The sequence below is a fragment of the Peromyscus maniculatus genome, chromosome 20 (assembly GCF_049852395.1).
Source record: "Peromyscus maniculatus bairdii isolate BWxNUB_F1_BW_parent chromosome 20, HU_Pman_BW_mat_3.1, whole genome shotgun sequence".
NCBI lineage: Eukaryota > Metazoa > Chordata > Mammalia > Rodentia > Cricetidae > Peromyscus > Peromyscus maniculatus.
In genome coordinates, this window is record NC_134871.1 from 53,026,887 (window position 1) to 53,046,815 (window position 19,929).

The 19,929-nt window shown below is 51.1% G+C and overlaps 1 protein-coding gene across 3 annotated transcripts in view; it reads right to left on the reverse strand.

Moving 5' to 3' along the window:
- The window catches only part of Scube1 (signal peptide, CUB domain and EGF like domain containing 1), a 122,260-nt gene that overhangs the window by 101,628 nt on the left and 703 nt on the right, over positions 1-19,929 (reverse strand). For all 3 annotated transcript variants that reach the window (XR_013046533.1, XM_006980248.4, XM_006980249.4), the window contains exon 2: positions 17,320-17,451. Coding sequence is in view for 2 of the 3 variants with exons in the window: in XM_006980248.4 (XP_006980310.1) it covers positions 17,320-17,451 (132 nt within the window). In the remaining variant the exon portion in view is untranslated. The remainder of the gene's footprint in view (positions 1-17,319; positions 17,452-19,929) is intronic.

A 19,929-nucleotide genomic window follows, 5' to 3' on the forward strand; every position in this document is an offset into this window, starting at 1 on the left:
GGGGTCCCCAAAGGTCTCAGAGTCATGATGCTCTGCCTCACCTGTGCCAGCTGGGGAGCAGAAATGAGTCTGCAACATCTCTAAATCATCTTTAAATATACCCAGTAGTCTAAATAACATTAAAGGAAGATGTCAGACTTTAGATTTATGGAATGGGAGCCGGGTGTTATGGCTACTGAGGGATAGACATTGTTTTCAGATTCTGCTTGAAGCTCTGACCCTGCACACATCACGCTAAACACACCTCCTAGGTCTTGGACCTACACTCCTAAGACAATGCAACCCGGCTTTAATTCACCAAGCTGCACAGTTCTGGAGTTCCCCAATCACAGGCCATATTGTTTTCCTTCCATATCTCAGATACCAAGAATGGCCTTTCCTTCTCTCTCTCTCTCTCTCTCTCTCTCTCTCTCTCTCTCTCTCTCTCTCTCTCTCTGATGAACGTGTCTATACATGTGTGTGTGTGAGCTCATAGAGAACAGAGGTCAATATCCACTGTCTTCTTCTATTGCTCTTCATCTTATTTTTTGAGATAGGGTCTCTTAGTGAACCCAGAGCTCATTGATTTGGGCAGGTAGGCTGACTCCCCAACCAGCTCCAAGGATCCACTTATCTCCAGCCCCCCACCATGTTCCCCCACCATTACCCTTAAGTGCTGGAGTCACAGGCACAGATCCACCTGGCTTTTTTTTTTTTTTAAACCTGTGTTGTAGAATATTTAACTATGTAAAGATGTGTTACATTTGTTTGTGCTGTGGAATATTACTTGAACTGTGTAAAAATGTGTTACATTTGTTTCTGCTGCCTTTGTTAACAATGTAAAGATGTGTTACATTTGTTTATACTGCATTTGTTTAATTATGAAAAGATGTGTTGCATTTGTTTCACCTTGCCTGCCTAAGACACCCGATTGGCCTGATTAAGAGCTGAACAGCCAATAGCTAGACAGAGAGAGGATAGGTGAGGCTGTCAGGCACAGAATAAGTAGGAGGAGAAATCTAGGCTCAGGAAGGATGAGAGAAGGAGGAGGAGAGGAGAGAATGAATGGGGTAAGAAGCCAGGCAGCCACCACCAGCCAGACACAGAAGCAGTAAGAATAAGATATACAGAAAGAAAGGAAGGTAAAAAGTCCTGACACCAAAGGCAGATAAAGAGAAACAGGTTAATTTAACCTAAAAGAGCTAGCCAGAAACAAGCCTAAGCTAGGCCGAGCATTTAAAACTAATAAGTCTCCATGTCATGATTTGGGAGCTGGTTGGTGGCCCAAAAGAAAAGAAAGCCTGGTACACCTAAGTGTGCTCTTTCTACATCTTTACCATGGTAACAGGCTTCCTTCCACTGCCTGCCGGCATAAGCATCACCTCTCACCGAATGACCCAGCATCCCCCAAGCACTCCCTTCCCTCTTTGTGTCCCTCCATCAAGCTGGAGACTGGCCTGATCCCAGCAGCCTGCAACTACTGTTGGTCCCCCGGTGGGTACGAGACTTGGAGTGGACCAGACAGGGAAAAGGCTTTTGTGTTGTATTTGAAGCACATGCCCTTCTGGTCCTCATTGCAAGCCCTCTGGAAACCTGCTTTTTTTTTGTTTTTGTCTTTGTTTTTTCAAGACAGGGTTTCTCTGTGTTGTTTTGGAGCCTGTCTTGGATCTCACTCTGTAGACCAGGCTGGCCTTAAGCCCACCGAGATCCGCCTGGCTCTGCCTCCCGAGTGTTGGGATTAAAGGCGTGCGCCATCACCGCCCGGCTTGGAAAGCTGCTTTTTACGACTGGTCCAGCTGAAGTGCAGAGGCTAGAGAGCTGCTCAAAGTGACACAGTAGGTGGCAGGACAAAGGTCAGAACTCAGTTTACGAAGCTCACACCCTTTCTCCTAAGTCACGCTGTCTAGCACAGGCCAACCATGGGGAAAATGGTCCAGACAAGCATTTCATCCTTAGCATATTTCTACTGTGTCCTGGGAAAGTGTTATCTAGCCACCCAAGTGCTGTTCACTCCTCTGCCCTTCCACCTGTCCATCCTGCATCCACACACGTGTGCATGCCTTTCCATCTGCTCAGCCACTAGCCAGTCAGCCATATATCCATTCAGCCCCGACCCACCTCTTCTTGCTATCAATCTGTCTATACACTCTATGGCATAGCTACTCAAATTCCCACCCAGCCCTTCTCCCATTTACCCATTTATGCTAAAACATACTTAATATATAACTCGGTTGATCATCTTTCCATTCACCAGTCACCTATGTACCTATCCATTTATCCAGGCAAGTATTCACCCCTATTCAAATATTCATCCTTTCATCTACCCATCCATCAACATATCCAGCCATACACAGTCCTCCCTTTAATTAAAAGACCATGCATCCACACATCTACTCCCTCATATGTCCATCCAAATGCTTAACCACCCATCCATGGATTCATCGATGCTAACACACACCCTCCAAATGCACATGCACATCCCACCTACCCATTCCTCTTTATGTCCAATGTATGAACATTCACCCATCTATCTATCCAAACTTCTCTTCACTCATTCCCTTCAAGCAGCTTAAAGACAACTGCAACAGGATTTCCAGAAATGCAGGTTTCAGACAGACAGAAACAAATGAGATGGGTTGGCGACACTGGTCAGTGATACCGTTGGCAATGCCAGCACGATTGCAAAAGGGGAGCCACAAACACAGCTGAGCTGCCTAGGTGCCAACAGAGAGAGAAACACAATCTATTATAGGGCCAACATGTCTATAACTTACAATTAAACCAGCTGTCCAGTGGTGGTGAGATCTGAGCATCCGCACGTCTCCAAACAGGGGGGGTACCCCTTCTCCTGATTGGGGATAATTGACTCAATTGGTTTGGCCTAATTTCAATCTCTGCCTGTTGTCTGTGTCTCGTGATTGAGAGGGACCTTTTTACTACCGGGATGATAAATAGTTTAAGCATCACACTCTAAGATGTAATAAAATGACTGTTGAGCAGCCACTGAAATGAGGTCTAGAAACTTCCTCCCATTGACTCTCCATAGAGACGGTCATAACAGATGCCAGTGGGCTGAAGAGCAAAGGAACTTTGCTGCCCTCATCCCTGGGCCCCTCCCACTCTTGAGCATCTTTGAGAATGATCCCTCCTCTTCCAGGCCTGGCATGCTCCTGCAGGCTCCCGCGCTGGCCTGCACGATCTCCAGTACCCAGAAGGAAGGACATTGGCTCACAATGCAAACCTCTGACTTCTTAATGGTACCTTGAGGTTTTATTTTTTATGATCACTTCATGAAGTCGGGTAAAGTAGCATGTAACCCCACCATTCCAAAGTCTGAAGCGGGAGGATCGTGACTTTGAAACCACTCTGGGCTACACAGCAGGACTTTGCTTCAAAACCAAACCATATCAGCCTCCTCCTTGTGAGAGAAACATGAAGCAACCAAGAAAGATCCCCGCATAAGCAGGTGGACTCAGTGCAAACCACACCCAGGAGCCACCAGCCCCGGGTTTAAGAGCGTATGGAGAGCTGGGCAGTGGTGGCACACACCTTTGTTCCCAGCACTCGGGAGGCAGAGCCAGGTGGATCTCTGTGTGTTCAAGGCCAGACTGGTCTACAGAGATAGTTCTAGGCCAGCAAGGCCAAAATAGTAAGATCTGTGTTTTAGGGTTTCTATCACTGTGACAAAACACCATGACCAAAAAGCAGTTTGGGGAGGAAAAGGTATATTTGGCTGACACTTCCATATTGCTGTTCATATTGGAGGAAGGCAGGACAGGAACTCAAACAGGGTGGGAACCTGGAGGCAGGAGCTGATGCAGAGGCCATGGAGGGGTGCTGCTTACTGGCTTGCTCCCCCTGGCTTGCTCAGCCTGCTTTCTTATAAAACCCAAGACCACCAGCCCAAAGTGGTACCACCCACCATGGGCTGGGCCCTCTCCCACTGATCACTGAGAAGATGCCTTACAGCTGGATTTTGTGGAGACATTTCCTCAGGTGAGGCTCCTTCCTCTCTGATGACTCCATCTTGTGTCAAGTTGACACACAAAACCAGCCAGTACAGCTTGTTCCAAAACAAAACAAAACACTGCTGGAGCCAGAGGAAGGACAGACAGGTGGATCCACAGAGGCAAAGGAAAGGAGGGACAGAGGGACAGAGGCACTCAGGACGCTTTTCCTCTTCTTTTCTTCCTTCCTCTCCCTCTCTCCCTCCATTCCTCTCTCTTTCCAGACAGGTTCTCACTATGTAACAGTCCTGGCTGTCCTGGAACTCGCTCTGTAGACCAGGCTGGCCTCGAACTCACAGAGATCCTCCTGCCTCTGCCTCCCGAGTGCTGGGATTAAAAGTGTGGGCCACAACTGCCTGGCTAGGATGGTTTTGTTCAAAGGACTGCTGTGGGTTGAAGATGTGTCTAGGTCTTAACACTCAATGCCTGAGGCTGTGACCTGGTTTAAAAAAAGTTTTTGTTTTTGTTTTTTTTGTGTTTTTTTTTTTTTTCATGTTTTCAAGTTTAGAAGTGATCATACTGGGTTTGAATGGATCCTAACCCCATGGCTGGTGTCTTTCTAGTGTGTGTATGTGTGTGCCCCTGTAGGTACATGTATATGTTCATCAGCTCACTGTCCATCTCTGCTCTTCCTTTGGCTTAGTTTTTTTTTTTTCCTGGAGCTGAGGACTGAACCCAGGGCCTTGCGCTTGCTAGGCAAGTGCTCTACCACTGAGCTAAATCCCCAACCCCTAGATTTTTTTTTAATTAAAAATTTTAATGATTAAATTTTTATTACATTTATCTCTTTATTTTTTGTGTGTGGTAAAAAATTTTAATCACATTTGTGTGTGTGTGTGTATGTGTGTGTGTGTGTGTGTGTGTGTGTGTGTGTAAGTAAGTCAGAGGACAACTTGAAGGAGTTTGTGTTTTCCTTCCATCATGTCGGTCTCAGGAATCGAACTCAGCTCATCAGGCATGGCAGCAGTCACCCTCACTCTGTGAGCCATCTCACCCCTTTTAATGAAAACTTAATTCCTAGTGGAAGATAGTTTTCAACATCGAACAGAGCACCAACACAGAACCTGTGCATTATGGGAGTTTTCAAAGATCACATGGTCCTGCTTTTCCTACATTAAAATGTCAGCACAAACATCACCCCACAGCCATGGTCCTGTGCAGCAAGCACTGGGGTGGACCCCAAAGGGGATGGATTTTTTTTTCTCCACTTAATTCAAAATTGATTCTCACTGCCTTATAAAATATATATTTATTCTGTGGTGTCCAGGTTCTTGAAGATTCTTTCCCAGTGAATCTGAGTGCCTTCTTATTTTAATACTGTTTCAGGACAATTTTTTTTTTTCTGTTTTAAATCAAGGCCGATGAAAAACCTTAAAAGGTGGACTTTGAAAGCAACCACACTTTCACTCCCAGAGGCCACTAATGATAAGGTCTCACTCCCCCCTGATTGGCATTTTTCTAGACATTCCTCCCGGAAGGGAAGCCCCAATGTTCTAACAAAGCGACTGTCCCCGACTGGGAGCTAGCCTGTCTCTCCTTTGTCTGTGGCTTTAGGAAAACCAAGCACTCTTTAGATAGACGTCCATTCTAGGAGAGATGTATGGCTTAGGAAGTTGAGTCCTTATTGATGAATAAATCTTAATCCAGTTTGTTGGCTAATTACGCTCTCGGGAAGGTAGTTTCTGCCTGGCAGGAAGGATTAAGTCCCCCTGTCTCCGGCGGTGCGGGGTTAAGCTCCAGGTCTGTAATGACTGAGTAATGAGACCAGCTCTCTGAGGACCCCTGGCATCCATCGATCAGGTTTCTCTTCTGCAGAGACAATGCCAGAAGTGGGCCCAGCAGTTAATTACAGGAGAGGTCAAAGGTCACGCAAAACCAACACCCCTCTATATACTTTCTCATTCCTAACTGTGTACAATGTCCACGGCCCAGCCAGAGGGAGTGAAGGTCTCCCTACCCCGCTCTGAGATCCGAGATAACCATGGGGTTACGGCTACTTTGTGACCTCTTCCAGTGCTCCATGTGGCTTCTGGCCATCATTAAGTATTCTTCTGCAGCTCTCTGTGCCTGGAGCACCTTCCCCAGCCCAGGCTCCTAATCACCCTGCCTTGGGATTTTTGCTGCCTCTGAAGCTGAGCCTGCCCTCTACCTTGCCCCCTCCTCCTACACTGGGCCCCAGTTCCCCTACCTATAGACACCAACATTACCGTGAGAACGGAAGCTGCCAGTCCATGGGGACTTGTATCTTGTTCAGTCGGAGCCTCAGAAGCTGGCAGAGTGTATGCCATGAACATCGGCTGAATGCTGAGTGAATGAACAAGCAACCCGGCTGTCACTTCCACTGACTGGCCCTTTCAATGCGGGGGACAGCGCAGGGCCAGTACTCGGGTCCTGCACATAACACAGCTCCAAGAGATGGGTGCCATCATCCTAACTTTAGGTTAAGGAAAACGAAGACTACCAAAGCCAACAGAACCAGGAACTCAGCCAGGCTGCCTGACTTCCCCCCCCCCAAAAAAAAACAAAACAAAACAAAACAAAACAAAACAAAACAAAAAAAACCACTGTTCATCACAAAAAGTCACATACTATGTGATCCTATCTGCAAAGCATCTCCTGAACAGGCCGGCTTAGAGACAGAATGTATACCAGTCGTGTCCAGTGATTACAGGGGCCACAAACCGGGGGGTGGGGGTAGTGGCTAAGAAATACAGAGTTTCCAGACCGATTGTGACAACGAGCAACTGTGGGTTCACTAAAAGGCATTGGCTTGTAGACTTGACATGGCTCAACTCTGCGGTCTGCCAACTCTCTCCACAAAGCGGTTTTGAAAACAAGGAGAAGGGGCTGGTGAGACAGATAGCTCACGATTTCCCAGAACCCACAGAAAACCGAGAGGAGGGAGCAGACTCCATTGTGTCTCCGTCCTCCACGGCACGCTGTGGCACGAGTCCCACGTGCATCACAGAACCGGGCAATAATACCCATTTTTTTAATTGAAGAGAAGCCAGTGTTCTGGCCGCACTTATTCACGGAGAGAGCCAGCCTTTTGGCTTCTGCCTGGATGCAGGAGGACCACGAGGATGGTCACTTGGTACTTGTATTTTTAGACAGGTTTCTGCTATGTAGCCCAGGCTGGCCTCCGGACCTTCCTCTTCCCCCACCTTCCAGGTACTGGCATTTCAGGTGTGCACCACCACCTCTGGCTGAACCAGCCTCCATGCCACCTGCTCAGCCTGGGTTCATGGTGGGGTGCATTCTTCCAAGATCAGAGGGGTGTCTCTACCAAGCCATGGGAAGAGGATGGGCCAATTACAGCAATTCTCCCTCGACAATACCCTAAACCCTCCCTTGGGGCTCTTCTCCAAGTTCTGGCCTCAAGACCTCATGAAACACTAGTTGCTGGAAACTGAGCCCTGGAACTGTCTGGGGGTGGCGGTGAAGAGAGCCTGGGGGTTCAGTTAGCCTTTTGCTCTCTCCTGCCTCTTACAAACTGGATCCCAGTAGTTATCAACCGTTCTCTCCTCTCTTTGGCAAGACAGGTGGTGGGGGTGGGGGTGGGGCTGCAGGGCTGCAGACTCTGAAAGGTAGGACTCTTCAGGGGCTCCAAACCCAGCCCCCATAGCATCAGAAGCCACACAGGTGCTAGCATTGAAGTCCCAGCTCCGAGCCAGAGAGCTGGTCCACGTTCTATGGTTTGCACAGAGATGTAACTGAGAGTCCAGAGGGAGTCGTGGACACCGAGTGCATCAGCAAGCTGGAGCTGATGGCAGCTTAGGCCCAGGACTCCCAGATCAGCCTTCTGTCCCTGCTGCAGCCTCTGCAGACAGGCGGCTGCCTGGGGCTGAGTTGAGCAGACCTGTGTGGATGGGCTTTCTTTCTTCCAGATCCCTGGAAGGTGTTAACACCTGCCCCCTTGCCTGCCCACCCCAAATAATAGCAGTAATAGAGGAGACCCCTCATGGCAACTGAGTAAATCTTCAGTGAGGCCCAGGTAGGAAAGACCATTTCCACTTCCCTACTCACAGGGCAAGTTCGCTGCAAAGCCAAAACCCTAACACAAGCAGGCTAGCTTTGGAGGTGCCCTTAATCGGGATGAAGCCATCCAAGGGCAGCCCCATGTCTTAGCGGACCAGAGCTTCATGGCCATGGTATCCACTGGGAATCTGGACACTTGCCTGCTTTCCTTCTGTGACTATGCTTACCCTCAGCCTGGACCCTGGCCACAGGGAGCTGCCAGCCTGGCCTCAGGGAGAAAGTAACAGGACCCAGTGAGGTCCAGATCTTCCAGTGGGACCAGCAGTGAGAAGGTCCAACAGCATTTGTGACTTCTCGGGTGGGGCATTCCCTGAAGGAGGAGCTTCTCATAGTGGGATCCAAGGGGCCTGGGACCCACTGGCCCTCTCTGAACTTGGCAGGCAGTATGCTGGGGCCGGAGAGACCCGAAAGGCTGGAAACCCTGGTCTCCACGGGTCCATTCACAGCTCTATACCCCTTCCCAAGGAAGGGAGACCTGGGAAGAAGGCCTGGGTCCTCTGAGAGAAGGGTGCATCTTGGAGGCGCTGGAAGGATGGGGAAAGAGCCACCCTGGCAGCTGCTAGGAGCCCAGGTCTGAAGCCTCAGGCAACCACAGCTGCTACAACCCTGTTCCTCCCAGGGCTGCAGCCTGGATCCATCTGGAGGACCCAGCCAGGACAACCTCTGGGACCCCCTGACCTTGCCCGTATATACAAGGCCCCGGCACTCTTTGTCCCAAGGCCTTTGGGGAAGGCCCATATCCATTTCAGTAGCTCTCAAAGGCCAACAAGCCCAGAGTTTATTTTCTTAGAAATAATGGTTTTTTTCTGGTTAGCATTCCTCTGATGGAAACACAAATACAGCCACTGTAATAAGAAGCAGCCGAGGAGGTGAGAGGGCCTAGGGGCAGAGCTGGGAAGGGCTGCCGCCTGGGGGGACAGGAGACCCCGGGGGTGGGAAGCCAGGTGGGAAACGTTTTAAAGGGAAGAACCCAAACCACAAAGCCTCTGAGGCCGCCTTCAATACACCTTAGAGCAGTGGGTTCTCTACCTTCCTGGGGTAGTGACCCTTTAATACAGTTCCTTATGTTGTGGTGACCCCTGCCCCCCCCTGTCATAAAATTATTTCGCTGCTACTTCATAACTGTAATGTTGCTACTGTTATGAATCATAATGTAAATATCTGATGTGTGGGCTCTCTGATATGTGACCCCCCGAGGGGTCGAGACCCACAGGTTGAGAACTGCTGCCCAAGAGGGAGACCGGCTCCCCCCTACAACTTCTCCTCAAATGCATGCCCCTAGGCAGGGGTTGCTGCTCCCGTTGTCAAGGGAGGCAGACTGAGGAAAACCCATCACTTGCAGAATTTCAGGCATCAGTGAACCCCCTCTGAGCTTTCTTCCGTCCACTGGCCTCAGAGCTGGAGGCAACCCCGAGAGACCTACTTCTGCTCCACCCTCCTAGCGTGGCTTGGATGGCACCTCCTCCAAGAACACTCTCTACCCCCAGCCCCTTTCTCTCTCTCTCTCTCTCTCTCTCTCTCTCTCTCTCTCTCTCTCTCTCTCTCTCACACACACACACACACACACACACACACACACACACACACACACACACACACCGGAAGCCCCTTTCTTCCTCTCCAGGCAGGGGTGGATATCCACTTTCTCTTCTCCACCCCCACAGAGTCCTGCCTCTGTTTATCTGCTGCTCCCTAACTCCTTTGGTCTCTTTCCAGCCTCCTGTTTGTCGGTGAGGTCGTGACCAGAAAACATACCTGGGCCCAGCACAAAGCCGGACGGTGAGAAGACCCACAGCTAACACTCCAGGCACCCCGGGGCCAGAGCCTACATTTGAGGTGAACTTGCCTCCAATATGAAACCAAGTGTACAAGGTTTTCATTGTCCCTGCTCAGATGGTCATGGGCACCAACAATTCTCCAAGTGACTTACACTGCCATCGACTGGGACCCGTCACAAGCAAGCCTGCCTGTGCTGGCTAAGTTTTTTTGTTTGTCTTTTAAGATTTAATGTATGTGCTTGAGTGTTTTCCTTGCATGTATGTACGTGAGCCACATGTGTGACTGCTGCCCACAGAGGCCAGAAGAGGGCGTTGGGTCCCCTGGAACCGGAATTTACAGAAGATTGTGAGTCACCGTGTGGATGCTGGGAATTGAACCGGGGTCCTCTACCAGAGCGACAAGCGTTCTTAAAGGCTGAGCTATCTTTCCAGCCCCTGCCCTACCCCTGCTGGTTAGTTTTAACTGTTGTCTTGCCACAACCTAGAATCACCTGGAAGAGAGTCCCAGTGAGGGATTGTCTAAATCAAGGTGACCTTTGGCATGTCTGTGGAGATTTGTTCTAAATGTTAACTGATGTGGGAAGGCCCAGTGCATTGTGGGTAGCACCATTCCCGGGTCCGGGGCCCTGAACTGCGTTAGAGTAGAGAGGGTTGGCTCATCCTCAAGCAAGCAGGCGGCAGGGGGGAGTCTGTCTCTCTGTTCTTGAGTGTGGACGGACGTGGCTTGACTAGCTGAGTTTCTGCCTTGACCTCCCCACAATGACGGACTGTGCCCCGGAACTGTAAGCTAAAATCCGCCCTTTCCTCCCCATGTTGCTTTTCATCAGGGTATTTTGTCACAGAAACAGGAACGGAATGAGACCACCACTTAATTGCTACCTGGGAATAAGTACCTGGGAGCTTGAAGTCTCATCCAGAATCCTCCTGCCCCGCTGGCCGACCCGACCGACCGGCTGGATCCCCTAGCTTTCATCTTGGGCAGCACACACATTAACATGCATAATTGCATGTTTTCAGACTTAAGGGGAGGAGAATTCTCCCTTGCTCGACCCCCCCTTCTTTCCTAACCTCCCCTGCCCCAAGCAAAAAAAATCTACCTAGAGTTTTAATGAAGTATGCTATAATCACGATGGAAATGACTTAATAAGACCTTGGCCATTATTTGCTACAAAGGCCAATTGGTTTTAGATTTTTTTTTCCTTAATGATAAACTAAATGAATCATTGGGTGTGTTATTAAGAGTTTGGTTAAAACCCTTTAATGACATGCTCTGTAATCTACCTAACTTTAGTGATTGACAAGTACACCCCAGGGATATAAAATCCAGGAAGTGATTATTTACATTCATTACATACATGCTAATTTTGCGATTTCTAATGGTTGTCATTTTTTTTTTCTTTTCACACACACACCAAAAGGAAAATAGTAATATATTTAATACACTGTGGCCAAAACAAAATCTTATTTCCCCCAAGAGCTTTAATTACAGCATTTTGAAAAGGGCCTGAGTTGAAACTTGCGAGAGGAATAAACGGCTTGAATGAATGGTCTAAAAATTAAGCATATATAGAAGGGCGATGTGTGCCGTGGGTTCAGACTAAACAGCCATTAGCAGGGTGGTGGTGGGGAGGTCTCGGTTATTTAAACAAGCCATTTGAGGGTGGTTTGCTCCTCGTTTCAGGCCTGGTCCTGATTATAAACGAGAGCTTTTAATTAAGATTAGTAAGACCCAATTCAAGCTATAATTTGGTCCTTTTCCTTCGCAAATGTCTATGAAAACAAGGCGATTAAGGGTAAATGAGTTGAAGCATTTAAAGGGGATGAGTTGCCCCCTCCTGGCCCCAGTGTGCTGTTCTGGCAGAATGAGCTCAAACAGGCCTGGTTAATTCAGAACAGGGGGGCTCGCTGGTGCAGGGCTGGCCGGCCCCCATGGCCTCCAAAAGGTCTGTGTCCGAAGGGCCCCATGAGATGCAGATGGACCTGCTTAGATAAGGGAGGAGGGATTGAGAGATAGTGTACAAAGGTCCCAGGGTAGAACAGAGCTGGAGTTTGAGGAAGGAAAAAAAAAAAAAAAAGGCAGCTGGGGGGACATTAAGGAGGGGAGGATTAAAAAAAAACAAACAAACAAAAACAAAAACAGAAGCCTAAAGTGTTTGGGCAGAGACCTGGGGTGAGCCCAAGGTGAGGGCCTCCTATCTATCCCATGGATGATGTGATTCTAGTGAACCTGTCATACGCCTGTCTCCAGGGAACAGCTATAGAGAAAAGGGTCCTATAACCTCCTCCATCACTGCACAGCCAGGGAACCCTCTCCCTACAGCCTTCAGTGCTGAGAAATGAGACCCTGTGGCTGATGGCTGGACTCAGCCGCTGCAGCTTCTCAGCTGGATCAACCTCTCTGAAGACGGACCTCTCTGGACCCAGTTTCCCCAGATGGACTCTGTCACTGGTCCACCCGTCAGAGGCCCCGGTCTCCTCATCTGCAAGTCTTCAGAGCCTGTGAAGCTCAGGGAGGCCTTCCCTGACCTTCCCTGGGCTGTTAACTGCCTTCCGACAACAGCTTTGGGCCGGCATCAGGGGACTGGTGTGGGACATCACAACCTAGAGAGACAGACAGGCTCTGAGGAGGGACAACAGCGGGCGGGAACTCGGCTGTGTGGGAACCAGGGAAAGTTTCTGGGAGGAGGTGGTTCTGGGGGCACCACCTCCATCCTCCACAGCTAGGTTCCTGGGATGGAAATCTAAAAGGTGACAGCCACAGGCCTTGAGGCAGGTCCAGGAGGAGCCCAGGAACATACACTGCAGTATGGCAGGCCTTAAAATGGAGGCGTGAGTGGGTCTAGAAAAGGCCACCAGGAGCAGTCACCTGTCAATCTCAGGGGCCACCTGGGGGTCCTATGATGCCTTTTCCAACTGTCTATACCCACAAACTCACTTCCATCAGATCACAAGACACGGAGAAAACCCTTCCGCCTCACCAGCACCTTTTCAGCAGCCGGAAGCAGCCCCATTTGTCCTCAGCAAGTCCCTCACCTCAGAGTCACCCCGTCAGCCCACAGCAAAGCCCTCTGCCAGTATTAATACATCAGCAGGATGAGGTGATAATGAAACAAAAATGGACCCTGCCTCAACGTCATCCTCATCCATCACCACCGTCACCATCAGTATCGGAATCACAATCGCCATCATCAGCATCACCCTCACCCCATCACCCTGACCACCACCATCCATATCACAATCACTAATGTCATTAATATCATCCTCACCCTCACCTTCACCATCACCACCGTCAGTCACCACCACCCTCACCAACGTCACAGTCATTACTGTCACCCCAACCTTCATCTAAATCAGTATCACCATATCCACCATTATCAATATCACCTTCATCATCAATAGCACTATGAGCCACAGCATCGCCCTCGGCAGAGGGTGTAGCTCATAGTACAGCGTTTGTCATGTGGCTTCCACAAAACCCTGGGTTTGGTTCTCAGCATTGCAAAAAAAAAAAAAAGATAAACAAAACAAAACAAAACACCACCTTGCTGGGCAGTGGTGGCGCACGCCTTTAATCCCAGCACTCGGGAGGCAGAGGCAGGTGGATCTCTGTGAGTTCAAGGCCAGCCTGGTCTACAGAGTGAGATCCAGGACAGGCACCAAAACTACACAGAGAAACCCTGTCTCGAAAAATGAAAAACCGCAAAACAAAATAAAACAAAACAAACAAAAACCCCACCGCCTCATCATCACCTGCTAGCCCTGCCACCATCACCACAACAACAGCCACCAAGGCTTGTGTATTACACTCGACATGCCAGGCTATGCTTTCATGCTTTAAATACTTCAACGCACTTAACTCCTGCCTTCTACAAAGCGCCTGCTAGAAGGATGCTCACTGTACACGCAGGTTGAGTGTCGTGCCCAGACACACAGGCGAGATGTGAATCCCAGCAATCTGGCTCAACAGCTATTTTTATTTTATTTTATTTTATTTTTTTTGTTTTTTGAGATAAGGTTTCTCTGTGTAGTTTTGGTGCCTGTCCTGGATCTCGCTCTGTAGCCCAGGCTGGCCTTGAACTCACAGAGATCCACCTGGCTCTGCCTCCCGAGTGCTGGGATTAAAGTCGAGCGCCGCCACCGCCCGGCCTCAACATCTAATCTTTAATGACTGCTCAGCTGAATAGGGACCATTCAGAACATGGCAGACAGCAGGGACCACAGCAGACCCACAGCAATGGCCCACCACACCTGGGCTTTCATCCCAATCCTGGCAAGGTCCTTCTCTCTCAGATGGTCCCTGGACCATCTAAACCAGGAAATAAACATCTGGGTGGTCTCTGAGCTCCCTCCGGCTACTCTGAATGTGGCCTGTTAGTCCCTCCAGATGTGTGTGCAGTCTTCTGGGGTAGCCATCTTAGAAGATCCGACAGCCCATGTGTTAATGTTCCAGCAGGCTGTGCTGACACCAACCAATGCCTGTGTGTGAGTCTCCAGAAATAAGACACCTAAGGGAAGCAGGATGGCTCCACCCAGGCCCTCAGAACCCAGGCCAGCCAGCATGCACTCCGATTTAAGATTGCCACTGATAAACAACTTTAGCCCCGAGGGCACCACCAACTGAAGGGCAGGGACACACGTACCGTACCATGAGTGTCACCTCCAAGGTATGTGGCACTGAGGGACTCTGAAAGGTCTTCACCATTCACAACCCCCTGGAGCTTGCAGCTAATCTGAAGCACAGCGTGGTGATTAACCCACTCATCTGCATGTTGAACACTGGGCGCTAGGTCCCAAGGCAGGTGCGCTTCACACACTGCGCCGTGTCCGCCCGGTCTTCAGGGTGAGTGGGGGAACAGTTTGGGTCCAGAGAGCCAACGGAGACACTGATGCTTGCTGCGGTCAAATCATCACTCTGCGCCTGTCAGAGGCGGGCGGATATGCAAGCAAGGATCCTCTCAGAGGCCAGGCTAGCCCCTGCTTTCTTCTGCCATGACACAGGGTCCAATGGCACCACCACAGGAAGGATCGTCCTAGCAACTCCCCACTCCCCACTTACTGGGGCCTCACAGATTGCTCATCGGAACTCCAGTCTTGGATGGGGACTGGACGCAAACGAGGGCTAGCATCGGGCTCTGCCCCTGGAGTGGGGAGCAGATTGATAGACTTTGTAAGGGAGGTGCTCCTGAGTTCCTGGGGGCCCAGCAGGAGGCACATGGCTTGAGAGCAAGGATGGCCCTGACACCCAGCTGACAGCAAACAAGGTTGGGGAGCAAGACATGAAATTAGAACCCAGAGTCAGGAAAGTAACAGTGAAGGGCACCCGAGGGGCTTCTGGGAACATAATGGGTGCTTAATGCAGATGGGTGCATATGTATTCCCACAGGGCACTCAAACTTCCTTCTGGAGCAGCTGTGGGCAAAAGGGTCCACAGAGCCGGGTGGCCGAGCGGGTTGGGAATGTGAGTCTGGCTCTTGGGCTGGGACATAGCTCAGTTGTAGCGTGGTTACCTAGCTATAGGGAACCCCCGGGTTTGATCTCTAAACACTCTATCAACCAGCTGTGGTGATGCACACCTGTGATCCCAGAGATAGAGGTAGGAGGGTCAGGAGTTCAAGGTCTCAGCCTGGGACTCCATCAGGATGGGGAGTTTCCGCTGAGCTCTGAAGGGCTTCAGAGGAACCAGGCAGAAGATGGGGAGACCCTGAGAGCAGAGGAAGGCAGGAGCTGAGCTGTGAGAAGGACAGGCCAGCTCAGTGGCTTCAGCCAGCAGAAGGATTGTGCCAATCACGACCCTCCTTTGCTAGAACACTGTCTCAAGGACAAGGAGCGGATCAGAAATTACACACACGCCCTCACTCTACCACCTGGACCACTGAGTTACAAACCCTCCAGATCCTGCCAGCAGCCAGGGCAGACCATCCCACCAAACTTTTTGCACATGACCTGCTCTCCCTGCCTGCTGCCTGGCCACTTCCCAGAGGTCTGTGGGTCACACTAGCTTCCCCCTGCAGCTCCTGGGGGCCCAAGCCGGCCAGCAAGGCGCCGACACAAAGCAGGACCCAAGGAGATGCCAACCTGTTCAGGCTGCAGGAGCTGTGTAAAAGCAATGGGTCAGTGATGTCACTATTCCTGGGGTGCTGGGCCACTGGAAGGCCCCGACTCTGCAGAGCCTGGTCAGAAAGGGCAGAACCTCATCCTGTTGACACGCAATGCTTTCCCAATGCAACCCCACACTGAAAACTGAGCTGGTGGTGGGCCAAGACGAAGGACCAGAAACTCTGGGTTTTAGTCCTGTCTGCGTGGCCCCTGCTGTCAACACCCGCCTCAGCTGATCTTCCTCTGTCCACTGAGGGTGGATGGGAAGGTCTGGGTCAGGGGTGGGGGCCGCATGGTTCAGGGAGAATAACTTTTAGACCCCAGTACCCAAGCTCTGCCCAACTTTGAATGGGGCCAAAATGACCATGAGATCTTTATGGGATGATATCCCACCTGGCTCCGACTCCTGGCTCCCAGTATCACAGAGGCTTCATTTTGCTCTGTGAGGGATGCAGTTTCTTTTCTTTCATTTTTTGATATCTAATGATCTAGCCTAGGCTAGTCTCAAACCCACTGTGTAGCCCAAGATAGCCTCAGCCTATAGATTCACTTGCCTTGAACTCTTTATTGTCTGTCTGTCTGTCTGTCTGTCTGTCTGTCTATCTATCTATCTATCTATCTATCTATCTATCTATCTATCTATCTATTTTGAGACAGGGTTTCTCTGTGTAGCCTTGGCTGTCCTGGAACTCACTCTGTAGACCAGGCTGGCCTCAAACTCAGAGATCCGCCTGTCTCTGCCTCCGGAGTGCTGGGATTAAAGGTGTGCGCCACCACACCTGGCTTGCCTTGGAATCTTGAGTGCTGGGATTTCAGGCATGCACCACCCTGCCTGCCCTGGGGAATGGGTTCCTACTTCTGAACCATCAACCCAGAACCCCAGGTGCAGTGAGGAGAGGCTGGACAGACGGATGGATGGCTTGAAGCACAGGCTCTGTCTAAGATCTGGGGCTAGAAAGAGGAGTGCCAACTCAGCCACTCTTACAGCCCAGCCCACTCAGAGGCAGGGCCCTCTGTGGAAGCTACAAGCTACACAGGGCAGCCTGGAATCTGAAGTTAAGGATACGGCAGAGGAGTCACCCTGGGCCTTTACTGGCTCCCATATGTATTCAGGGCCAGACACACAAATAGTCATTCAACCTTGATTTCTTCAAGAAACAAAAGCGCTAAAACTTAGGTGAAAGCCAGACACCCTACATTTCCACCTTTCACCCTCCAGGTGACCGGCTGTATCTCCTGGAAGCCCACAGGCCTCTGAGAAGCATAAGACTGACAGAACCCAAGCTGTCTATGTCCACAGTGTTGGGATGCAGGGACATCACCTTTGTATACCACAGGGCGGGCGACCGGGCGGGCGGGCGGGCAGGCGGGCGGGCGGGCCTCAGGCCCCCCATGTGGTGGGGAGGACTGAGGGAACTCACCTTCACATTGCCTCCCTTCCCCCTTGTAGCCGGGCTTGCAGAGACATTTGTAAGACTTGGGTGTGTTCTGGCAGATGGCATCTATGTGACAGTCATCTGTGCCCTCCGAGCACTCATCCACGTCCACGGCTCCTGTGGGGGGAGGGGAAACTGCAGGTGAGGCGTGCTAGGAAGACCTCTGAGACCGCGCCGGAAGTTCATGCCCCCATCCTCCCACTGACCGCTGGGGTAACTGACATGAACAGTCACGTAGCAATTTGGTGCGACAATTGGTTAGCATCCTTGAGGCAGTTTCTCTGTGCCAGGCACATCTCACCACACATCTGGTCTTGATTTTCTTAACAATCCCATTAGGTATGGCCATTACCCTCACTCAAGATATGGAGAAACTGAAGGCCAGGGACACCAGAAAGAAAAACCCCTCTGTGGATCTTAGTCTCCCCACAGGCATCATTCCCACCCTCCACACGCCTCATTCCAAAAGAGTCCTCGGAAAAACTTAAATCCAGTCCCTCTGGGTTGCAGATGAGGAAGCTAAGGCAGAATGGCATGCAAATATTGAGCAGTGGCCATCCATGGGGGTCGCAGGTGACCTGGATGTGAGGTCCCATGGAGCCCCAAGACAGTGGAACTGTGGGAAGGATTATCTACCAGGACCCAAACCAGAGCAGAGTCCATAGATCTGCCTTTCACCCTGCTAACCGAGGCCCCTGCCTCAGAAAGCCAATTCTCATAGCCCAGCTTCTAGACCCCAGAACCATCCAGGCTCAGAGGGCATCGGTGCACCCCGCCTCCTGGCCCCGGTACATAAATACAGAAAGCTGCGGTCATGGTTACACGATGAACAAGGCCTTTTGTACACACGCCTGATCTCTCTCTCCCTCTCCGTTCCCTCACTTGCTCTGAGTTTACTCAGGGAACAGCCAGAACTTTAGGTTTAGACGGGGAATCTGAGACCAGTGATACATGCTCCAGGACTAGACCCCATCACACACAAGCTTGTCTGGGCATCCGTCTCCTTCCAGCTGGCTGTGACCACCACACAGATGGACAGGCAGAAGGACTCAGGTGAGCAGACAAGGGACTTTCAGCAGCTGCCCTGAGGACAGTCCCCCTGGGAGGCTCCAAATGTCCCCGTCTCTGCATCCATCTGGCCTCACTCTAGACTTCATGGTGCCCAAGAATGTCCACTTTGAACTCACCCCCTGGCTGGACATTGGGCTCTAGCTCAGTGCCCCACCCATACCCAGACTTCTCCTCCTCACTCTAGACTCCAAGGTTCCAGCTCACCAGAGGGGAGAGAGACATTGACAAGAAGCACAGCAGACTCTTCCCTGAACACACTTGCACATGCAAAATACAGGCACTCACATGTACACAGACGTAGCATCCCTCCCAAGGCCAGCCAGTGTGCTCAAGTGTGCAGTCCGCCTCTACAGGTGCCCAAAGGCAGTAGGTAAGAGCCCAGAGACAGGCAGCCTAGTAATCCAGAGAATGCTTTCCAGGGCCAGTGGGGGAGCGTGTGGGAGAGGGGCTTTCTGAGGAGCTGGCCACAGAGGGACCAGTGCTTCAAGGGCAGGACTCTAGAGAGAGCCAGACCACATAGGGTGCCTTTAAGAGACATCTTCCTACTTCCCACAGGTCGGGGCAAAAGAGTGAGGGACAGAAAGCTCCCTGGGAGTTTGAGATCCCTTCTATCTCCCACCTAGGTAGGTTGAGATGGAAACACAGAAGTTTGGAAAGGGTGAGTGGGGCTGTCTGTCTTTCAAATTATAAACTTGGCCCGGGAGCAGGGGAGCCTGGCTGAGCCAGGCTCCAGATCTCTGCACAGTGCTCAAATCTCTGCACAGCGCTCTAACGCAGGCTGCTCACTTCAACCCTGGTTTTCTTTCTTGTGAGCTCAGCTCCTGGGGGGCAGGCAGGGGCAGACAGACGCCGGGAAGGACAGAGAGGAAGGGAGAGGCACACAGGACAGTCCTACAAAGGTGAAGAACCCCAAAGCCTGGGGGCGGGGGAGGGAGAAATGCCCACAGACATGTCTAGTAACCCCAACAGTTTCTGGAATGGGGGCATGGAAGAAAACTCAGCGCTTATGGTGAAGTAGCGCCGACTAGCATAAACTCCCTGGCATTGGATCTGCTGTGGGACACTCAGGAACAAACAGACCTCGGGAGACCCAGCTGGAGGGGGAGCAAGGCAGGACCCTCCCCCCACCCTTTCCAAGGAGAACAAGGAGGAGTACACTGGAGATGTGAAGAGAGCCTGGGTGTGCAGCTCTGCCCCGGAGCCCCTACCAGCAAACTCAGATCAGGGAGAGACACCCCCACCTAGCAGCTCCGTCTGCCCTGACCTGCTGACTCCCCCCGGTGCCCATTGGCCCCTCTCTCTGATGACTTCGACATGCAGTCCTGGTTTCTTCTGTGATTCGTGTTCCCCATCCACCTCCTTCCCTATGTCTGTCCGTCTCTTCTCCCCCTCCGCTCTGACAGTCCATCTGTCCATCTCTTCCCAGACATCTCCATCCTTCCTCTCTCCCTCGGTCCCCTCCCTCGGCGCCGCCCCTCCGAGTCCTCCCGTTTCTGGTGTCCATCTGTCTCCTCCTCTCCGTCC